This window comes from Bufo bufo, chromosome 4 (genome assembly GCF_905171765.1).
Source record: "Bufo bufo chromosome 4, aBufBuf1.1, whole genome shotgun sequence".
Lineage (NCBI taxonomy): Eukaryota > Metazoa > Chordata > Amphibia > Anura > Bufonidae > Bufo > Bufo bufo.
Window position 1 is genome coordinate 496,415,911 of NC_053392.1, and position 22,556 is coordinate 496,438,466.

At 45.5% G+C, this 22,556-nt stretch overlaps 1 protein-coding gene across 1 annotated transcript in view; it reads left to right on the forward strand.

Annotated features, from left to right (window-relative positions):
* Window positions 1-22,080, forward strand: part of SLC30A6 (solute carrier family 30 member 6) — a 73,067-nt gene extending 50,987 nt beyond the window's left edge. The window contains exons 12-14 of the mRNA XM_040429587.1: window positions 17,035-17,082; window positions 18,982-19,050; window positions 20,840-22,080. Coding sequence (XP_040285521.1) covers window positions 17,035-17,082; window positions 18,982-19,050; window positions 20,840-21,346 — 624 coding nt within the window. The 3' untranslated portion in view covers window positions 21,347-22,080. The remainder of the gene's footprint in view (window positions 1-17,034; window positions 17,083-18,981; window positions 19,051-20,839) is intronic.
* Window positions 22,081-22,556: the final 476 nt, after the last annotated feature.

Below are 22,556 nucleotides of genomic sequence, written 5' to 3' on the forward strand. Positions count from 1 at the left end.
TGCCAGAACCGCTCACCTAGCTCTCCCCCAAACACTCTTCATTTGTTTTTGTATGATATATTTCTCATAAGACGGTCTGTGGAATATGGGATGCATACGAGGACATGCACCATAAATCCCCTCTCTGCAACACTTGCGGTGTGAAGCAGCATATATACATTCATGCTGCATATATTTATTAACAAAGGCTATCAATTCTGAAAAACTAGGAGTGACAGGTAATTTCCAATAGGTAGCAATTAGTTTCCTTGCCGCCGTTAATATCCCTGCTACTACCCAAGGATGGGTGCATGGGAGGGTCGCAAACCTAATAGAGTATAGCTAATGCCGGCGACGGGGGGAAAGGGAAATCCAGCAACTTTAGACATAAGGTCAAAGACTTCCTTCCAAAAGGGAAATATGGTAGGACAATTCCACCACATATGTGATGGGGTTCCCCTCTCCCCACATCCCCCAGCAATATGGGCTGTATGTAGAGATAAATTGAGCTATACGGGCAACTAAGCTGGATTTTTCGATTTTTGCTCTGCATGATTTATTCAGTTGGATCCAGCCACCGTCCAATAGAAAGCATCTGGACATTCATTAATGGTCCATTTAAAGGAGTGTTTTCTTGATAAACTATTACCCTTTAAATCATAGACTACAGAATTTAGTGAAATTTGTAGCTATTTGAGGTTAAGCTGGGATTTGAAACAGAGACCCATCTAAAGACACATTATAACAGTATTTTGCGTTTGTATATGTATTTCGCCATAGTGATGTGCACCTACATACAGGTTGTGCTGACTCAATCACCCACATTTTTTCTTTGTAGTATATATTGGAGGCGTGGCGATCTCCATGCAGTCATGCACACCTGACCAGTCAATCTGTCCTGGAGGCTGGTTTTAAAGTCAGTATAAAACTGAGTCTGCTTATATAGCACCTACCAGTAGCCATTTGGCTCCAGGAGAAGTATATGGTGGGCTCAGCATGCATGTTGGTACTTGCATCCCTGGATCCGATGAAAGCTGTAATGGCACCGGACGGGGTTAAAAGCAGAGTGTGCTTGGCGTGCATGCTGCACCTGCATTCCCTGGACTTTGTGTGGCTATCATGGCCCATAAACAGGTAGGAACTATTGTTAGGGTCCACTCCATAGAGGCGACCTTGACGTGGTGAGTGGCTTATTACGCTTTGGCCAAAATGTACACCAATGCCTCATCCAGCATGGAGGCAGGGCAGAATGCTGGATGCAGAGTGCTATCACATTTGTATTTTGCGTTTTGTATATGTATTTCGCCATAGTGATGTGCACCTACATACAGGTTGTGCTGACTCAATCACCCACATTATAACATTATTCACCACAGAATGTTGGACTTAGCTGACTTGGAAAAAAAATAACGGTACACTTAATAATCTATTTATATTGCGCCAACAGCGCTTTCAGAGGTTCATGTACAAACAGTCATAAATAACATAGTAACAGACAAGTCCTGCTCGATAGAGCTAAAAATCTATGAGGGGAAAGGGGTGACACAAAAGGTAAAAGTGTTTGTTTTATACAGTGGTCCAGCCATCTTGGGAAAATAGTGGAGTAGGTATAAAGCTGCGTGTGGCTGTCATCAGCCGATATCTGTAGTGCTTTTTGGTGCATGGACTGCTGTGGAGAGTTTGGTAGAACATCTCTTAAAGAATTTGTTACACTGGAAAATTCCTTTTAAATGGGTTTTCCAGGACTTGCCATATTTTTCAGATTATAAGACTCACCTAGGATTTAGAGGAGGAAAATAAAAAATATATATATTTTTCATCAGACTCTAAAGTCAGACCCCCAAGCTCCATCACACTTCAGATCAGGCCCCCAAGCTCCATCACACTTCAGATCAGACCCCCAAGCTCCATCACACTTCAGATCAGGCCCCCAAGCTCCATCACACTTCAGATCAGGCCCCCAAGCTCCATCACACTTCAGATCAGGCCCCCAAGCTCCATCACACTTCAGATCAGGCCCCCAAGCTCCATCACACTTCAGATCAGGCCCCCAAGCTCCATCACACTTCAGATCAGGCCCCCAAGCTCCATCACACTTCAGATCAGACCGCAAGCAAGACATTAAAAAAAATAACCTAAACTTGCAGATGTAGTAGAGTTAACAAACATGCTTAACTAGATGCGTTAGCTAAACTAGTTGTGTTAAGCCGACACCTTCAATTGTTTTTCATTGAGTTTTGTTACAGGATATCATGATGAGTTTTCAAATTTGAGTTAAGAGTTTAAAGGTTACCTCTGGTAGAGCAGTACCTCGCTTGCTCTGGACAACACCGCTACCCTGCAGATTCAACACTCACCCGCCCCCCTTTATTTATTTTCCTCTTTCCAGGCAGCGCTGCACTGTGACCTGACCATCCACAGCGTCAGGTCATAGTACACGCCTACATGCACTACGTCCTGGCGCTGTACGAAGTCAGGTCACAGTGCAGTGCCGCGCCTGGAAGTAGACCGTTGGAAGGGATGAGTACAGCCAGCGCAGCACTTCCCTCAACGCTCCCCTTACCTAATGCATACTAATTGAAGAAGGGATGCCGGCAGTTGCTATTCAAAGTATTCTTTAATTTTTGTCAGAATAGTATGTCTTATGACGCGTTTCGGCTCTACAGCCTTTATCAACAAAGTTACATGCAAGTGTTCAGTACCTTTCTTATATAACAATTGCAAGTGATACACTGGTGACGTCGGACGCCCAGCTACGGGAGCGAGTGAAATGGCACCAATCAGCAGCTTGGTTTCACTATGTGCATACAAAACACAAGTACTGACAAATCAATGAACAAATAGTCAAACTGAAAATTAAATAAACGGAGATACCGTGTTATTCATCCGCAGGATCAGTGAGAAGATGTCTATAAAACATCATGATACAATGATGAGAATCAGGGATCGAAACAATGTTACAAACGCATAATCTCCTAATCACGATTCAAACCTCTAGGGTGCAGGGTGTCCAAGGTATGAATCCAGTATGCTTCTCTCCGTAAAAGGAGCTTTTTAATGTCACCACCTCTCCTAGGTCTTTTGATTTGCTCTAATACCTGAAACCTTAATTGTGACACTGTGTGTCCGTATTTGTCAAAACGATGTGGTAATGGTAACAATAAATTCTTTGTTCTAATAGTGGACTTATGTTTCCCTATCCGATCCCTGACTGCCTGTATAGTTTCGCCTATATATGCTAGACCACAAGGGCACTTTATCATATAAATAACGGTAGAGGATTCACATGTAAAGAAGCCCCTTGCTTTAAAGGCTTGTCCTGTATGTGGATGGTAAAATTCTGTGCCCTTCATAATATTAGAGCATTGGAAACAGTGGAGCCAGGGGAACGTGCCCCTCCTCACTGTTCCCAATGTGCTCTATCTCGTAGTCCCTCTGGGACTGCCCAGATCCGCACGTACCAATTTGTCGCAAAAACTGTTTTTTCTTTTTGTTTTTATTGCAAATCAGGGGAGGATCAGGGGAGGATTTTTAAATTCCTCAAACCCTGGGTATGCTTCAGTCAGTATATGCCAGTGTTTTCTCACTATTCTGTCAAAGCCTGTATTGAATGGATGGAATTTCCGCACAAATGGGATCCTTTTTTGTTTAACCCTTGCCGTGGTTGGGGACTGTAAGTCTGATTTCACCTTTTCTAAGACTGATCTGGGGTATCCCCTCTCAATGAACCTATCAGTCATTTCATCCATCCTAACAGTTAACATTACAGAATCACCATTACCGCATCGTTTTGACAAATACGGACACACAGTGTCACAATTAAGGTTTCAGGTATTAGAGCAAATCAAGAGACCTAGGAGAGGTGGTGACATTAAAAAGCTCCTTTTACAGAGAGAAGCATACTGGATTCATACCTTGGACACCCTGCACCCTAGAGGTTTGAATCGTGATTAGGAGATTATGCGTTTGTAACATTGTTTCGATCCCTGATTCTCATCATTGTATCATTGTTTTATAGACATCATCTTCTCGCTGACCCTGCGGATGAATGACACTGTATCTCCGTTTATTTAATTTTCAGTTTATTTGTCTATTTGTTCATTGATTTGTCAGTACTTTTTTGTATGCACATAGTGAAACCAAGCTGCTGATTGGTGCTATTTCACTCGCTCCCGTAGCTGGGCGTCTGACGTCACCAGTGTATCACTTGCAATTGTTATATAAGAAAAGTACGGAACACTTGCATGTAACTTTGTTCATAAAGGCTGTTGAGCCAAAACGCGTCATAAGACATACTATTATGACAAAAATAAAAGAATACTCTGAATAGTAACTGCCGGCTGCCGGGATCCCTTCTTGAATTACACGTTGTACTCCTTCCCGCTGCAGCGCGAACGCCGTGGTCGAGTGCCGGCAGATTTATACTAATGACTGCTTCCGTAATAGAAACAGTCAACATTAACATTTGGACTATAAGATGCGCTGCCATTTTTCCCTCACCTTCGGGGAAAAGAGTGCGTCTTCTAGTCGGAAACATAAGGTACTAATTGATGACACATCTTTAGGATAGATTGGCCAGTGTCCTACTCCCTGGCGCCCAAATTAACTTTTTTCCAAGCTGGACTTGCATAGCTCTATGCACTGTGTAGTAGCTGTGCCTGATTACTCTAGCGCAGCTCCCATTCAAGAGAATGGGAGCAGTGCTGCAGTAAACAGGCACCACCACTGCACCGTGTACAAAGCCTTGTAGTTATGACTCTTGTGAACACAGGAAAATGGTGGGGATTCTGGGAGTCAGACTCCTACCAATCTAATATTGATGACCTGTGCTAAGGATCACTTTGGATTCCAGATGTCAAGCAGCGCTGGACAGAAAATTAGTACATGCTACATTTTCCTGTCCTGCAGGACATACAGTACAGACCAAAAGTTTGGACACACCTTCTCATTCAAAGAGTTTTCTTTATTTTCATGACTATGAAAATTGTAGATTCACACTGAAGGCATCAAAACTATGAATTAAAACATATGGAATTATATACATAACAAACAAGTGTGAAACAACTGAAAATATGTCATATTCTAGGTTCTTCAAAGTAGCCACCTTTTTGCTTTGATTACTGCTTTGCACACTCTTGGCATTCTCTTGTTGAGCTTCAAGAGGTAGTCCCCTGAAATGGTTTTCACTTCACAGGTGTGCCCTGTCAGGTTTAATAAGTGGGATTTCTTGCCTTATAAATGGGGTTGGGACCATCAGTGGCGTTGAGGAGAAGTCAGGTGGATACACAGCTGATAGTCCTACTGAATAGACTGTTAGAATTTGTATTATGGCAAGAGAAAAACAGCTAAGTAAAGAAAAACGAGTGGCCATCATTACTTTAAGAAATGAAGGTCAGTCAGTCAGCCGAAAAATTGGGAAAACTTTGAAAGTAAGGTCTATTTGACCATGAAGGAGAGTGATGGGGTGCTGCGCCAGATGACCTGGCCTCCACAGTCACCGGACCTGAACCCAATCGAGATGGTTTGGGGTGAGCTGGACCGCAGAGTGAAGGCAAAAGGGCCAACAAGTGCTAAGCATCTCTGGTAACTCCTTCAAGACTGTTGGAAGACCATTTCAGGGGACTACCTCTTGAAGCTCATCAAGAGAATGCCAAGAGTGTGCAAAGCAGTAATCAAAGCAAAAGGTGGCTACTTTGAAGAACCTAGAATATGACATATTTTCAGTTGTTTCACACTTGTTTGTTATGTGTATATAATTCCACATGTGTTAATTCATAGTTTTGATGCCTTCATAGTCATGAAAATAAAGAAAACTCTTTGAATGAGAAGGTGTGTCCAAACTTTTGGTCCGTACTGTAGATCAGCCTATAGATGCTGGACCGGTGCACTGAAGTGAGGTACACTTATATCTAAATTAGTTGTATCTGGCTCCCGGCCGGGCACAACTGATATATGTGAAGACTGAGATACTTTCCCTAGGTAAAACCATGAAGAGGTAGGGTCCCCCTAGACTGAGATTGCAGTAGTTCTCCTCTATGGCTAATAGTCAGGGGTCTCTTCTATTACTTCCAAAATAGGAAACGTGGGTAGGGGGTGTCTGTTAAACATCTACGGTAAGAAATTATTATTATTATGCAGAATGTGGAGAATCTTTGGCTGGATTGCACATTCTCACATTCTACCTTCCTTGGTGTAGCTGCATTTTGCAATGGGGGAGGGGTCACAAACGGGGCCAGAAACGTTTAACCTGCAGGAAAAGAGCGAATCAAATCTAGATATTTTACAGTATCATTGATTAAAGAAAAGTGTGTATGAATGGTGGTGTTGCAGTAAAAATGTACGGTAATTCTTTCACATATAGACACACTTGGCTACTACGGTGGTCTAATGGTAATATTGCTTTCTTTATGCTTCAGATTGATGAATCCTGTCATGGTCGCATGTAGTTGAGAGTTTATTTAACCTTATCCAGACATTGCAATCTAAAGGGTGAAATCGGTGTCGGATGCACTTCTTATGCAAATGAGCATTTAGGTGCACAGATGGTGGGACCAAGCCACTCCGTGCACCCTTGCTCCTGTTTCCCCCCCCCCCCCCCCCCCCCGCCCCCTTGATTGGCAGCGCCAAATGAGGTGACTTTGCAGGAACCTGATCCTGGCTTGGGCCCACCCTCAGTGCATTTAAATGCTCATTTGCATATGGATTAAAATTGCTTTCTATCCAGAATGAAGTAGTGGATCACTAAGTGACAGGTATCATTACATTAAGGTGAGCTAGCCCTACAAGACATTGGGGTTCATTTAGGGGGTGATAATTATTATTATATTTTTTTTTTTAACTGATGTAAAGTAGAACTGGCTTAGTTGCCCATAGCAACCAATCAGATTCCATCTTTCATTTTCCAAAGGAGCTTTGAAAAATGAAAGGTGGAATCTGGTTGCTATGGGCAACTAAGCCAATTCTACTTTACATCAGTTTCATAAATCTCTCCCCCCCCCCCCCAGAAATACGCCTATATTAGCCGTATATTAAAATAACCTTTTGCCCTGCAATCTGCGACTTTTCCCCGCTCACACCAGGTCTAAAAAAGGCGCATTTTCTACGCCTGTTTTAGAAAAAGGTCTAAATGTAAGACCGCTCGGAAGCTGTCTCACATTTAGACTGGCACTGAATATGCGGAAGTTATGGAGAGGCCGGCGCCACTTTATAGCTTCTGTGGATCCACCGTCAGTTATAGGGGTTATTAAGACCAGGGTGTAAAACGTGCCAGATTCCCTTTTTAAAATGTTGAACGGTGGTGACGAACATAACAAACCTTAAAGACAAAATTCAGCGTCTTAGGTGACAGTGGCACAGTTATTTGATAACTAAGGCTGACACCATCTTTGACAGTTTTCAGGACTGTTTTCCATGGTTGTGACCACCCTCCAATCCAGCAGCAATGGTCATGCTTGCACAATATAGAAATAAAGCACGCACCTCTCTGGTGGACCGGACCATAGGAGTGCACATAGGCTGGCGCTTTTTCCTACAGTGTGCAAGCACGGCCACCGAAGCAGGATTACAGGGTGGACGTAACCATGGAAATGAGAAGTGTATAATGTGATGGAAGAATGATTCTAGCAAAGAAAGAAATATGGACAATCAAAATACATTAGTAAGTGTCTTGTAGTAACTTTCCCTACATGATAAAGGCCATTTTCTGAAGCGAGACAACCCCTTTAAGACATGTTTATAATCATATGAAGTGTAGATTGCCAGAGTCAGTGGTTAGTAGTGTTGACGCGCAGGTCCTGGGTTGGAATCGGAGTGGGTAGACATCCGCATGCCCATGCTTACTCTAGTTACTTACATGTATTTCAGTTTCCTCCTGCTTTTAGAAGTAAATACTGAAAGGGTTATTTCCTTCCTATGTACCTGGCTGGGTTGTGCTGTATATGTACACCTATTTCAGATTAGGAAAATAGATGGGCATGTGTCACTTCATTTTGACTGACTCAAACATACTGATGTTTCAGTATTAGAGGATCTGTCACTCTCTGGACCCATGCTTGATAAAATAAAAATTTTGGAGCATCTTTTCTTAGAACTATGCATTGGTACATATTCCTCCTGCAAATGAATGATTAATTTGGAGACTTGGTGTTGCCGTTCCCCTTGTCAAACAGTTATGTCCCTACATTGTCTGATACTGGCCCACTAATCGGATTTTAGACTTTGTAGAGACACCCCCCCAATAGTGAACGCCCAGATGTCAATTTATGCATACATTTCTTGGAAGAATAACAGAGGAACAGCAAGAAGAAAAGATGTTCCATAATTAACTCATGTGGAACACCGTTATCAAACAGACATTTCAGATGTGACCTTGTCTTTACGACTAATACAGGACCATTTTTCAGTTTGGACACAGCTGACTGGATGCTGGCTTCTCTTGATTCAGAGACCATTTGACCGGCTTGCTTGAAATTATCATTTCTCGTGCATGGCATTGGGGGACACAGCACCATGGGTATATGTCCAACTACCACTAGGAGGCGACACTAGACATAAAGTGTTGGCTCCTCCCCGTTGGGCTATACCCTCTCCACAGACACTAGGCAGCTCAGTTTTGTTCTAGTGTCCGTAGGAGGCAGACCTGACCTGCTTTTTTGTGCAGGTCATCCTGCTACTTTTTTATTTTATTTTTTCTTTAATCATTTTTTCTTTCTCTGCAGGTTTCGGCCTGCTGCAGGGGTGGCTCCATCGTGTTCCACTTTAGTTGCCCCCCTGCGTGCGCGTACTCAGGTACCTGGCAGCCACCCAGTCCCCAAATCTGCTTCCGCAGTGGAATTCCGGTAGTCCCACGGTTCCCGTGTTGAGTCCGCCGAGGGGGTGGTTACTGCTGCGCCTGAAGACGTCTGAGGGTGAGTATGTTAGTTTAGGGTCTCCCACCCTCCCTCCCGGGACTGGGCGCATTCCCTCCTCTCTCCCCTTCCCCCATATTTGATACAGCTCCATTGCTGTGTGGGACACTGCCTTGCCTCTGTTAAGTGAGTTAAGTGCCTTGCCTCTGATACTGCAGGTTGTAGGTTCAGGCCCCAACAGTCACTTTTAACTCTCTGCTGTATCCTGGCCCCAGAAGCCCCCTGGCCTTCCGTTTTTCTCTCTCCGGGGGTCGCTTCTTCTGTTCTCCCCCCCCCCCCCCCCCCCCACCTGGCCCCGTTCGTCGCGGCTTCTCTGGGGCGCGATCGCGGCCGTTTTTTCGGGCCGCGCTCCACTAATTTAGTCCTCGGCTTTTCGGGCCTACTAGGCCGCAACTTCCCGCCCACTTTCTGACCTTCCCGGGCTTACTCTGTCACCTCCGCTCCGTGGGGGGAGCCTGGGAGGGGCCTCGCCTGCCTGCCAGTCCAGCCCCAGGTTCCTTCTCTCTCTCTGAGGGGCGTTTCTTCCTCCGGCTGTCGGCTCCTGCACTCTCCGGTCGCCATCTTCTGGTCTCCAGCTTGGGGTGCGCTGCACAGTTACTGGGGTCTGGTAGGCAGCCTCTGGCTGAATTTCTCCACAGGCTCTTTTCCTTACCTCCCCTCTCTATTGCTGCATTCTCCTGCAGCCCTTCCACTGCTCTATAGCTGCTGCAGCACCTCTTGGGGGACGTGACATCCGGGGTCAGATAGGACAGCCCTGCTGCTCTATGGGGCCTCCTCTCCCAGCCTCCCTATCGGATCGCCACGTATTTTTCGTGCGTCCGTTGTCTTCAGAGGTTTCCACGTGGTCGCCTTGTCCCCCCTCCCACCCTTTTGTGTGTAGGTCCCCCCTGAGTGGGCTCCCTCCATGTCGTTCCATGGGAACCTTGCCTGACTCGCCCAATCCCTGGCGGAGTCGCTGGAGGTCTACCTACAAATTGCGGTCTCCTTCCCCCCCCTGAACCACGCTCACGCTCAGATACAGGGTCACGCAAGGAGTAGCCCATGGACCAACCTCGGGTGGTCTCAACTAGCTTCCACCCCTCCTCGGCATCCTCGGGTCCCCCAGGACAGGCCGGAGGCTGGTGACGAAGCCTTCTCTGTCAGTTGCCTCTGGGGACACCTCTGCACCGATTCCCTCGGAACAGAGCATCAGGCGGTCTTCCACCGTGCAGAATCCCTCTGCGTGGTCAAGTCAAACGTGCATGGTGGTACCTACCCTACCAGGTTTGGTGCCCCTCTAGTGGACTTTCGGATGGCGCTCTCCTGTCTGCACAGGTAATTTCCGCACTGGTAAGGCAGCCGTCACCATGCTTAGCAACTGGGACACCTACACGGTGTCTCTGGTATGTACGCCCTCGTAGGCTGTGCGCGACAGACCTTCCTGGTTCCCCTATCCAGGGGCTATGTTCTAGGCAAGCTGATAATTCAGGCAAACGCCACTTGTAGGGTTGGCTCCCCTTCTCGGCCTCTAAAGGTTCTTTTGTAGTGCCTGTACCAGAGAATACAGGCCGGCTTCTATGCCGTGGCGATTACATCTGTCTGTTTCCAGCTGCCTTGTTACTTTCATAGGTAGAGTTCCTGCTGACTGGTTAGATGTTCCATGCGGCACTATTTCCCCCTACCGGGCGAAATACACAGGCCGCCTTCAATTGCCGTAGCAATTGCACCTGTCTGTTTCCAGCCACCTTGCTCCCTTCATGGGTAGAGTCCCTACACCATCTCCTGATGCTGTATCCAATATCCCTGGCGGGCTCTATTGTGTTCCGTGCGGCACTATTTCTCCCTTCTCGGCGAGATTTAGAGGCCACTCTCAATTGTTGTGCAATTGCCTCTGTTTGGTTCTAGTGGGCACCAGGCTGCCACCTTGTGCCCCTCATTTTTATTTACCGTCTCTACCTCCAGGGGCTGTTGCTGTTGCTCCTGTCTGGCCTTATGGTGTACCTTGCTGCACTATTTCTCCCTTACTGGACAAGATATTGAGGCCACTTTGTAGTGCCGTTGCCACTGCAACCTCATCTAGTGTGCACCAAACAGCCATCTTACTCCCTTCTTGGGTGAGTTCCTGCACTTTCTCTGATGCTGCAGCCATTACACCTGTCGGGCTCTATGGTGTGCCATGCGGCCCTGTTTCCCTCTTTTAGGTGAAATAGAGGGCATTCTTCAGTTGCCATTGCACTTACCTAGTTGTGGTGTGCACCTGTCGTTCCTTGTGGTACCGTGCGGCCCTATTTTTCCCTTCCCGAGCGAAATATACGTGGCAGCCGTTGCACTTCTCTGGTCCTAGGGTGCTCCATGTGGCCACCTCGCTCTAATCTTAGACCTAGTACCTCTGCCATCTCCAGATTCTGTACCCATTGCACCTCTCTGGTCGTATCTCTGCACTACACAGCCTTATTTCTACCTTACAGGTTGAGGACCTGTACCCTCCAAATGCGGTCGCATTCATGGATGCTGTGGCTTTGTTTCCACCCTCCTTAGTGTGCAACATGCAGCCACTTTACCTTGGTTTTGGGTGTGTATTTTTAGTACCCACGTGCTGGGCCCTATGGTGCAATCTGTGGCCCATACAGTTTCTGTATTACTGAGTGTTTCCTTCCCCGGGCTCTAATCTGTGCTGCGGATGTTGGTTACTTCCCCTTTCGGCCATCCTGGTTCAGCACGAACATGGTAGCCATATCTGGCAGGGGTGGGCCAGCCCAACCTCCTCCTTGTCGGTCTATTACTACTTCTGGTGTACCCAGTATATGACTGATCTGTTCTGATCTGGTGGGTGGTCCACATACAACCACGCTCCCTACACCATGGCCTGGTGGTTGTTGGTTTTTGTGCTAGGGTTGCTATTGCCATCCCTATCAAATACTACTTTCGGCTGCACTCCGCGTTCCCCATATTATAAAGGAGTTCCGCGTTGTTTTCTATTACAGGGCGGACCATTCCTGGTGGAGTACAGTGATCTCCACTGGATCTTCTCCTTGTTGGGATACGTAGCTTGCTGAGCACCGGCCGCTGCAGCAGTTTTCGGCCATCACTGGATGTCCTCCGCCACACGGAATCCTCCTGGGGTCAGCGACATTATCCTCGCTGGCCGTCCTCTCTGATGAGTCGGGGACAGAACCGCTGAGCGCCACACACCTGCCTTGTAGGTGAATTTTCTGCTGATTGCTCTGACATAGGACAGGGTTCCGTAGTTCCTTCTGGGTCCGGGTGTTCCCTTATATTCTCTGCTTAGTTGAACTATCTAACAGAGGGCAGTCCATCGGGACCTTGCTATTGTCTGCGCCCATCCGGTACTCTCTCCCCCTGGGAGCCTTCTGTATGTCGGTCGCAGCTGGTTTCTACATTTTGTGTAGTCATTCCCGCTTCTTTTATAGCGACTTCACCATTCCTTATGCATATGGGACACTCTGTGGCCCATACAGTTTCTGTATTACTGAGTGTTTCCTTCCCCGGGCTCTAATCTGTGCTGCGGATGTTGGTTACTTCCCCTTTCGGCCATCCTGGTTCAGCTGGTTTCTACATTTTGTGTAGTCATTCCCGCTTCTTTTATAGCGACTTCACCATTCCTTATGCATATGGGTGTCTGTTGTTTTAGTGGTACAACCCAAGCCGCTGTATTTGCCTTCCCCGGGACAATGTATGCTGATTGCTAGCCACTATTCTTTGAATGGCTAGTTGTCCATGGCCAATTCCTTCCCATAGGGTGGTTCTTTTCATTTTTTCTTGGATATTCTGTTTTTTGTTGTCCTCTGGTGGTTCGGTTCCTTGTGAGCCCACTGCGGGTACTCCTTTCTGGAGTCCCTGTCCCCGTTCATTTGACCACACAGATTCTGTAGGATTATCATTGTTTGGGAGGGGCCTGGGTTGATTGTTCCCCTTGCGGGTTCAAATAGCCTTTTGGACCTCATGGGGTTCATGTCTGTCTTCCCATCCTCCCACTTCAAGTACCTGGTGTTGAGTGGTTTAGTGCTAGTGGTTTGCATTTCCACCTTATGGTATCCTTCGGAAGGGACTCCTCCTGTTTGTAGAGCCTTCCTCCTTAGACTTTTGGGAGTACTCTCCTTCTCCTCCCATGTCTCTCAGTCCAGTGTGTCCCTGCTGAGATTTCCTTGCCCTGCATCTCCCTGATACTTCATTTGGCCGGAGTTTCTCCGGTCTTGCGCTTCTCAGCGATATTTTGTTTTCAGAGGCTCGTTCCTCGTCTCCTGGTTTTGGGATGCAGGTCTTCTCTTATTTTTTTCTTTTTACCTGGCCCTTACTTCCTACCCCCTCCCTTTCCAAGGGTTGGTGGTTTCCCTTAGCGCCTTTGGGGGTTTTCACTTTCCAATAGGACGTTTAACTTCATCACCTGCTTTGCGGTGGGGGGAGTCCTGCTCCCTTCATATGTGAGCCTTGCTATGGCTTCCCTCACTCCAGTGTGCCCCTGCTGAGATTTCCTGGGCTTGCATCTGGTTTCCTTCTTCCCTGATAATTAGTTTCGCCAGAGTTTCTCCGGCCTTGCACTTCTCAGCGATATTTTGTTTTCAGAGGCTCGTTCCTCGTCTCCTGGTTGGGGATTCAGGTCTTGTCTTTTCTCTTTTCCTGGTTTTTACTTACAACCCCCTCCCCTTCAAGGGGTTGGCGGTTTCCCTTAGCGCCTTTAGGATCTTTTCCTTTCAATAGGGCGCTTAACTTTTTTCACCTGCTTTGAGGTGAGAGGAGACCCGCTCCACTCACATGTGAGCCTTGCTATGGCTTCACTCTCTCGTTTGGCCTTCAGTGATTCCAATTTCCCTTGCTCCCCTGGCCCTTCAGGGGTTCTCCTCAGGGTGTCTGTGCTTTCGCCTGAGGCAATTGGGATGTTTGGTAGATCCGATACGCGACGCTGTCCTACTTTCCCTCCAGCCTTCGGCTGAGCTGGGTGTTCCTTTGCTTTCTTCTTGCATTTGGGACCTTCTCCCAGGCATTTGTCCTGGGGTGCTGGCAGTCGTCACTGTGGCCTCCTTGGAGTTTCTCCCTTGTTATGAGGCTTCCTGCCTATTCCGTGCTTTTCTCCTGTTGGGTCACATGGTTCTTCCGCACCTGTATGCCCACAGGTGGCATGGTTGTTCTTCCCACCCTCGGGGACTGCTTTGGGACGTCCCATGGTGCTGTGTCCCCCAATGCCATGCACGAGAAAATTGGATTTTTTGTACTCACCGTAAAATCCTTTTCTCGTAGTAGGCATTGGGGGACACAGATCCCTCCCTATGTTGTTTTACTTCAGCTTCTCCGGGCTGGTCTCTTGATCTTTCCCGGTACGGGAGTTGTTGGTTCCTTGCCTTTCTTCTCTCTCCTACTGCTTTTGGTACAAACTGAGCTGCCTAGTGTCTGTGGAGAGGGTATAGCCCAACGGGGAGGAGCCAACACTTTTTATGTCTAGTGTCGCTTCCTAGTGGTAGTTGGACATATACCCATGGTGCTGTGTCCCCCAATGCCTACTACGAGAAAAGGATTTTACGGTGAGTACAAAAAATCAATTTTTTTTTTTTAACAAAACAAAGGAAATTATGTAATTGCCTACATAGGAACAAAATTTTATCAGAAAAATGTTGAATATTTTTTAGTGCATCCATTGGCTCACATAAGTATACGTATAATATGCAAAATATACGGCACATCATAAGTGCATAAATAGTGTAGAAAAGTGTGTCCCTAATGTATATCATAAATCTAGGTATAACTTGCTTGATAAGTGTGTACATAATTTGTAATTCCAAATTTGTGGAATGTCTTCACTTCGTTCATGTCTAATGCCAATCGGCTGTGTCTACAAGTATGGGTGGGTCTAAAATAGTCCTGTTTGGGTCTTTGTAGTAGCCCACAATATGGATGACACAACTCCACTAGGTAGAGAAGACACAAGCCTTCGTTACATTTAGGCTTACATACATATTACATAGCTCTCAGCTGAACAAGCTATCACCGCCATACACATGCATGCTCCGCTTGGCCGAGCATGGTTGTCTCAATAGGGAGAGTCATCTGGTGGTGGCCCGATCTGTGCACAAAAGGATCAGGCATGTAGAGGTCCAACAGCCCAATCCTTTTCTCCCCTGACATCTGCCACACATATATCTAATGTGTATAGCCAGCTTTAAGAAATACAGATAATTGTAAAAATTCATCAAGGGCAGTGGTAATGTTCATTAAGCATTATTTTGAAACGGGTTCTATTGAGGATCAACCCTAAGAAAGGTAGACCTAGAGTTCCAAGTATATTGGTGTCATCAGCCTCAGAAATCATAAGCGAACAGCCCCTCAGATTGTAGACCAGCCAAATGCGGGTAATGTAAAAAGGTTTCGGCAGTTTGTACTCGAGTTTGTACCCGAGTACACTTGCAACTTTTTGCAAAAAGTTGCAATAATAAATCTGACTAAAAATGTAGCTCCTCTTTAAAAAAAACATCTGGCCACCCCCTTAGTAAATGCAAACTGCAGGGCGCAAATACATCATAAATTTGTCGATAAAACAGACAGTCACTACACTTTTCTAGTGCAGTGCACTTGATACATTACCTCCAATGACACATGGCTGCAGACCGATCTTGGCATCAGGTGTTCAGAGGACACTCCATGAAACAAGCCTTCAAAGATGAAGGACTGAAAGGAAAACCTCTTCTAGGGGAGAAAGAGACTTGGGTCAAGAAACACAGGCTGTGGACATCAGACCCATGGAAATCTGTCTTTTAGTCTGTTGAGTCAAAGTTTAAGGTTTTTGTCTCTGCCGTGTATACACTAGACATATATAAGATGAAGGGATAATGTCTGGAAGTGTGGTTCCCATCATGAAGCATAGGGGAGAGGCTGTGATGTGTGGTTTGCAGGTGACACTGTTGGGGATTTGTACAGAAGTGAAGGATATGCCATAAAATTCAGCATGGGAATATCCCTTTAAATTCAGTGTGTCACCAGATTTTGGGCAGCATGAACTAGTGGCAGAGACCCTGATTCAGACATCGGGTCTATCCCTTTTTTTTCACGCTGTAGCTTTCATAAAATCGCTGTTCAGCAACAACAGGACCCGAGGGCTGAAGTTCCCTCAGTGATGTGTGTGCCCCCTGGGTCCTTGTTATTCGTGCACTGCCGGCTCCTATGTCGGTTATCCGTTGAAGGGGGTTACCACCAGAACTCCAGTGCTCGGACCTCACTCTAGCTGCTCAAAAGTGAATTTAACCCCTTAAAGGGCATCTGTCAGCAGATTTGTACCTATGACACTGGCTGACCTGCTGAATGTGCGCTTGGCAGCTGAAGGCATCTATGTTGGTCCTATTTTCATATGTGCCTACATTGCTGAGAAAAATGAAGTTTTTAATATATGCAAATGAGCTTCTAGGAGCAACTGGGGCGTTGCTGTTACAACTAGAGGCGCTGCTCTCTCTGCAACTGCCGCACCCTCTCCACTTTGAGGCTCCTCTTCTCTGCAACTGCCGCACCCTCTCCACTTTGATTGACAGGGCCCAGCATTATGATGCTTTCACTGCCTGGCCCTGTTGATCTTTCTTCCACATGTTAGAGAAAAGAAAAGTCCAGAAGACCCCTTTAATAGAATGCCAGTGGTTGACTACTTTGCAGAATCTAAAATGTGACATAGTTTTGAATTACCTTTTTTGGTCACTGAATCTAAGAAATTAAAAAATGACCCTGTATATAGGTAGGTGTGCCTGTGTGTTTGACTAGTACAGTATATTCCACCGCAGTGTCCTGAGTGGCTGGTAACCTTAGTAAACTTTGTATTTCTCACAATGGAAATCTCTTAAATTCAAGGTATAACTACTGTTCCAAACGAGTTGTTAATGTCACATGTACTTCTGTGTCCAGCACAACTATGTATCACTTGTTGGTGTAGTTAGCTGTAGCAGTAATTGATAGGTCTGACAGACACTTCTCACGTGAAACGTCGCCAAATACAGCACAAGAGCACATAAATCAGATTCTGGCACATCTGCACTTCTGTATATTGTGGCCTCTGGATATTGCCACTTATGTAATATTGTCTGAGTGTCACCATCCTTCTGCAGTCTATAGGACATGCTGGTGAACTGTTCATGTGTTTATATAACAAATGCCTTTGTGTTTTTCTGTTTTCCCTCAGACTACACCACCGCATGTCATTGGCCAACTGGATAAACTGCTTCGAGAGGTAAGAAAAAATAAATAAAAAAAATCATACTTTGAGTTATTCACATAAATCGTTTTTCTTTTGAAAAGTGTACATATGAGCCAATGATCACTGAGGGAAAAATGTTTGTATAAGAGGGGCTTCTTAACCACTTAACTGTTTTGTCTGAGTCCAGCTCGAGCAGTGGGAAAAGTAGCTAACTGGAGGGGGGAGGGCTGCTTTAGATGCTATCTCCTGAATGGAAAGATAGCAACTGGTCTTGTTTGAAAGCTGACATACATTCCAGGCTTTTATACAAGACCAAAATGACAGCTAAAGTCCAAGCAACAGGGGAGAAATCACTGTTCGAAATAGAGTCGGGAAAAATCGCAGGTAAGACCTGTTTTTACTTTCACTTTCAGCTGCATCCACAGCATCCCGATTTCTATCAGTGATATCTTCCCCTGTACTGTACATATTGCTGCCATTCTGGTATTGTCTGAAAGCCTGGAATGTCAGCTTTCAAACAAGACCATGTTTCTAGCTGCTACCATTCAAGAGATATCTGCATCTAAAGCTGCCCTCCCCCCTCCAGTTAGCTACTTTTCCCTCTGCTGGAGCTGGACTGGGGCAAAACAGTTAGGTGGTTAAGGGGTTGGCCCATCTGGGACCTGCTCCTGTCTAGAGAACGGCTCCCCAAAGTGAAGGAGAGCACACTGCGCAGGATGCTCTCCATCTATTGCTATTGAAGTACTGAAAATGGCCAAGTGAGCATGCGCTGCTCTTTTCTGAGCGCGCCCACCTCTCCATTCACTGCTATGGAAGTGCTCGAAATAGCTGTACTTTGTTCACTTGTGAGGTCAGGTTCTAAAGATAGGAGCTTGTCCCAGATGTGGGACTCGCAAATGTCTGACTTTGATGGCATACCCTAGTGCAGGGATGGCCAACCTGCTGCTCTCCAGCTGTTGTAAAACTACAATCCCCTTCATGCCCTGCTGTAGGCTGATAGCTGTAGGCAGTCTGGGAGCTGTAGTTTTGCAACAACTGGAGAGCCGCAGGTTGGCCATCCCTGCCCTAGTGATATTCCATCATCATCCTAGATGAGAATACCCATTTAAAGTAAAATTTTTGCATTGGTGAACAATTCTGCTGGTTGCTTTGGGTAGCAAAGCCACCCAGTGCTGATATCCTGCCCACCCCCTCTTTGCGCATTAACCAGCCTGGCAAAGGAGTCCAGTTGACGGTCCTATACAGTGATTGATAGCCGTTGCTGTATGAGTGTGCATACGGAGATCAGTCACTAAGTAGGCCCTCCCACTGGACTAGAAAATGTATTTAAACAAAACGGGTTTTCAGAAGTAAAATATTCATGACCCCCTCCTCAGGATAGGTCATCTATATCTGATGCTTGATGGTCCGACTCCCGGCACCTTATGCCGATCAGCTGTTTGAAGAGGTGGGAATGCTATAGCGAGTGTTGCAGCGTCTTCCTAAGCTAATGATGTCACTTTACCAGTCATATGACCTTTGTGCAGCTTAACCCCATTCATTGGCCTGGGCTGCAATACCAAACACAGCCACTATACAATAAATGGCACTGTGCTTAGTATGCTGTGTAGGCACCACAGCCTCTTCATACTGCTGATTGATGGTGGGGTTCCAACACCCGGTACCTCCAATCAGATATTGATGACCTATCCTGTCATCAATATTTTTCTCCTGGAAAACACTTTTTATATGTTACTAGTTATAGAACATTTTTTAGAAGAAATAATAAATAAGAGATTGATTGCACAACACACAGTTAAAAGAAAAGATGCCCCAGAATTGTAATTTCATGAGGAACACAATTATTTGTTCTTAGTAAAGCTGACCTGTCCTCTTTAATATCTGTAATGAAGTTTTTATAATATGCATTATCTTTGTGTTGTCATTACTTAGGTGTCTACATTAGACGGTGTTCTTGAAGTCAGAAATGAGCATTTTTGGACTCTGGGATTTGGGACCATGGTACGTGTGATGCTGGGATATGTGTTATTTACAAAAATATATTTTAGCTATTTTTTTTTTTTTTTTAGATTGGGTTTTGCTATTTCAGACAGGCTCACTTTATATGCTCTATAGGGGTCAGTTTTTAAGGGGTTGTGCCACTATTAACACTTATCCTCTGTCCCGTGGATAGGGGATAAGTGTTGAATCATTGGGGGAATGACCTCTGAGACTGCCAGCAATCACGAGAACGGGGGTCTGCAAGTCCCATCGAACTGCAACATGAGAATAGAGTGGTAGAGCACATGAGCGTCCCCTGCCCCATTTACTCCTAGTGGGGCTTTGAAGGGGTTGTCCGAGACATAAAAAAAATATATATATATAGCACTGTAAATCTGATGGTCAACAATATATAACTAAGCTAAGCAAGTTTTAGGCAAATTTTTTTTTTATATTTCCTCATTTCCCTGGTTCTCTTCTGGCCCTTTGTTTACCCGCAATAACAACAATCTCTGAGGTTTTCCTCATGAATATTTGTGCCCCTCCTTCTGCTCTGCTAAGGGAGTGAATAAAAGTCTGCACTGAGTGACATGCCTGCCTGCTGGGATACTCAGCAGCATGTTGTTTGTGTGGGGCTACAAGTCCCAGCTGTACAATGACACTGCTGATACACACAGGATCTTCCTCCTACCTGTTCTTGTGCATTGATCTGCAGAACTCCTCCAGTCTGTCAGCTCCTGTGCCCAGCATTTGTCTCCTCACTGACTGCAGCTACTCAGTAAAGCCTTTAGCCCCGAGTCTGTTCTACTGAAAGGGTTAAAGTTTTTCCTGAATAATCCAGTAGGAGGGAGACACAGGGCAGACAGCAGCAGCTCAGCCAGTGCAGGGGGGCGTGGCCAGCACAGTGACATGTACAGGCATATATCTGCTCTCTCAGGCTTGTGCACGAAACATTATCAGAGCAGGGAGAGAAGCTGACATCACAGGTCATGTGACCCTCAGTGAAATCTAAGAAAGCAGCAACTGTCGATGCCGTAAGTGCATGGTAAAGCTGTTACATTTGATTAGTTAGAAACATACAAAGAACAAAAAAATAACTCGGGCAACCCCTTTAAAGGGGTTGTCCGGTAATGATTAATTTTTAGCTAATGCCAGTAGCCTGCCTCAGTAGACAGAAGATTTATAACTACCTGCTCCCCAGCACTTCGCTATGTCCATGTTCTGGCCCCTAGCATTGTTTACTTCCGGTGCAGCATAGACATGGTCACATGTTCCACTGTAGCCAATGACTGCTTCAGTGGTGATGTGCCAGTTGTGGCCATGTCACCGTTGAAACCAGCCATTGGCTGTAGCAGAGAACTTGACTATGCCTTTGCTGTGCTGATAGTGATGGGGAGCAGGTAAGTCTGAAATACTCAACAATTGTACGTGTGTATATGTCCCTGGATATATAATTGAAAAACTGCCTGATAGGATTGTTAAAATAGGAATGTTAAAATAAAATATTTTATTTTAACATTCCTATCAGGCAGTTTTTCAATTATTCCCAGACAACCCTTTAAAACCCTAATCCATTCAAATAGTTTTCTCATCTCTTTCTCCCACTATTATGAAATGGGGATATATGACAAGAGAAGGAGGTATCCATTGAGAACTGTGGGGGCAGCTGGTGGCTCCGTTTCTTCGCTTTACCTAGTATTTAATTTAGGCAGAGCTGTAAGTGTCTATGAACAGAGGTTGTGTTTATTATTAATTGTTTATCAAAATTTACAATTATGGTTACTAGCTATCTTTTTTTTGTTCATTTTAGGCTGGATCAGTTCATGTCCGGATTAGAAGAGACGCCAACGAGCAGTTGGTGCTGGCTCATGTTACAAACCGACTCAGTACATTGGTCTCTACCCTGACGGTTCAGATCTTCAAGGACGAATGGGCCAGGCCTGTCTTGTCTTCTAGTCCTATGCCACCAAACATGCTGAACAAAGACCATCACGTAATTCAGATGCCGTCTCTGAAGTCTGTAACTGATGAATTAAGTCCTTTGACTTCAACACCCTCAAAACCCAGCAGCCCACCTCCTGAATTTGCCTTTAATACGCCAGGCAAAAATATCCATCCTGTCATTCTTTCAAATGCACAAGCAAGGCCATATGGCCTAGGACTTCAGTATGGTTCTGCACCATATGGTGCCACGTTTACCCAAGGACTTGGAGTGCCTGGCATTGGCAGCACACAGGGTTTGAGGACTGGTTTTACAAATGTTGCCAACAGATATGGGACATACACTCCAGGACAGTTCACACAGTTCAAGCAATGACTTTAATTTTTTGTGGTAATTTTGCTGCCATTTTGGGAAGTCTCTGTTTCTTGACAGTGATATCAGGACATTCGGACCTCTCTCATTTTTAAACTTTATTATGCATTTGAATGTCACTGATACATTCCATTTTTTGTTTTCTTTCCTTAAAGAGCATATGTCAGCATGATCAACCCTATTAAACCAGGCATATAGTCTAGTAGGGTTGATCATGCTGCCAAAAACGATATCCTGATTATGTATTTCTGGTTTACCATTGTGAAGAGAAGTGTGTTTTTATTGATATGTAAATGAGCTTACTGAAGCACCGAGGGGCGAGCCAGAGCCCTTGGAGCACCAATTAGTACCACCCCTTTTCCTGGATTGACGAGGCTAGAATCTGGTCTAGCTCTCTCTTCGTGTACGTGCACCGTGTCTCCCAGTCTCTGCGCTTGCTCAGTTGGAATCTGCTCTTCTTGTAGAGCAGCAGCAGATTCAGTTAATCTGGGAGAAGGGGCGGGGGGGGGGGGCTCCGGCCAGCCTCTCAGTGCTCCAGTAAGCTCATTTACATATCACTAAAGATGTGCTTTTTCGGGAATGGGAAACCAAAAATACACAGGGTATTGTTTTTGTCAACATGATCAACCCTACCTGGTTATATGTCTAGTTTAATAGGGTTGATCATGCTTTTTCAAATGCCTTCAAGTGTTTGCGAAAAAAGGAACAAACCTATTTTAATAAATGAAATGACCACCCCGTTGCTTTACTCATGTTTTCCCAAATTCACTTTGGGCTTTGGAGAACATTGTAATATAGACCTATGGTAATTTACACATGTACCTGCACACCCCAGTGCATCAATGAACAGATTATACAAGGGTGGAGAGAACTCTTGATCCTATCTACAGAGAAATTATATAGAACAAAGTGGACACACCTTCAAGAGGTCCCCCTTATGTTCTCTGCTGGCAGAATAATGTAGTGACAGACAAGATGATTTCAGTCACTTGTTATGTATGTGTCTTTATGTAGTAGTTTTACAGAACTTGCATGTTAATGTGGGCAACGCTGCAGAAAGGAGTCCGATGATATGGGGGCCTCTTCTCCTTACAGCCACTGATTGACAGGTTTCTCTCCATTAGGGCTCATGCACACGACCGCATGTATTTTGCTGTCCGCAAAAAATGTATCTGCAAAAAATACGGATGACATCCATGTGCATTCCGTATTT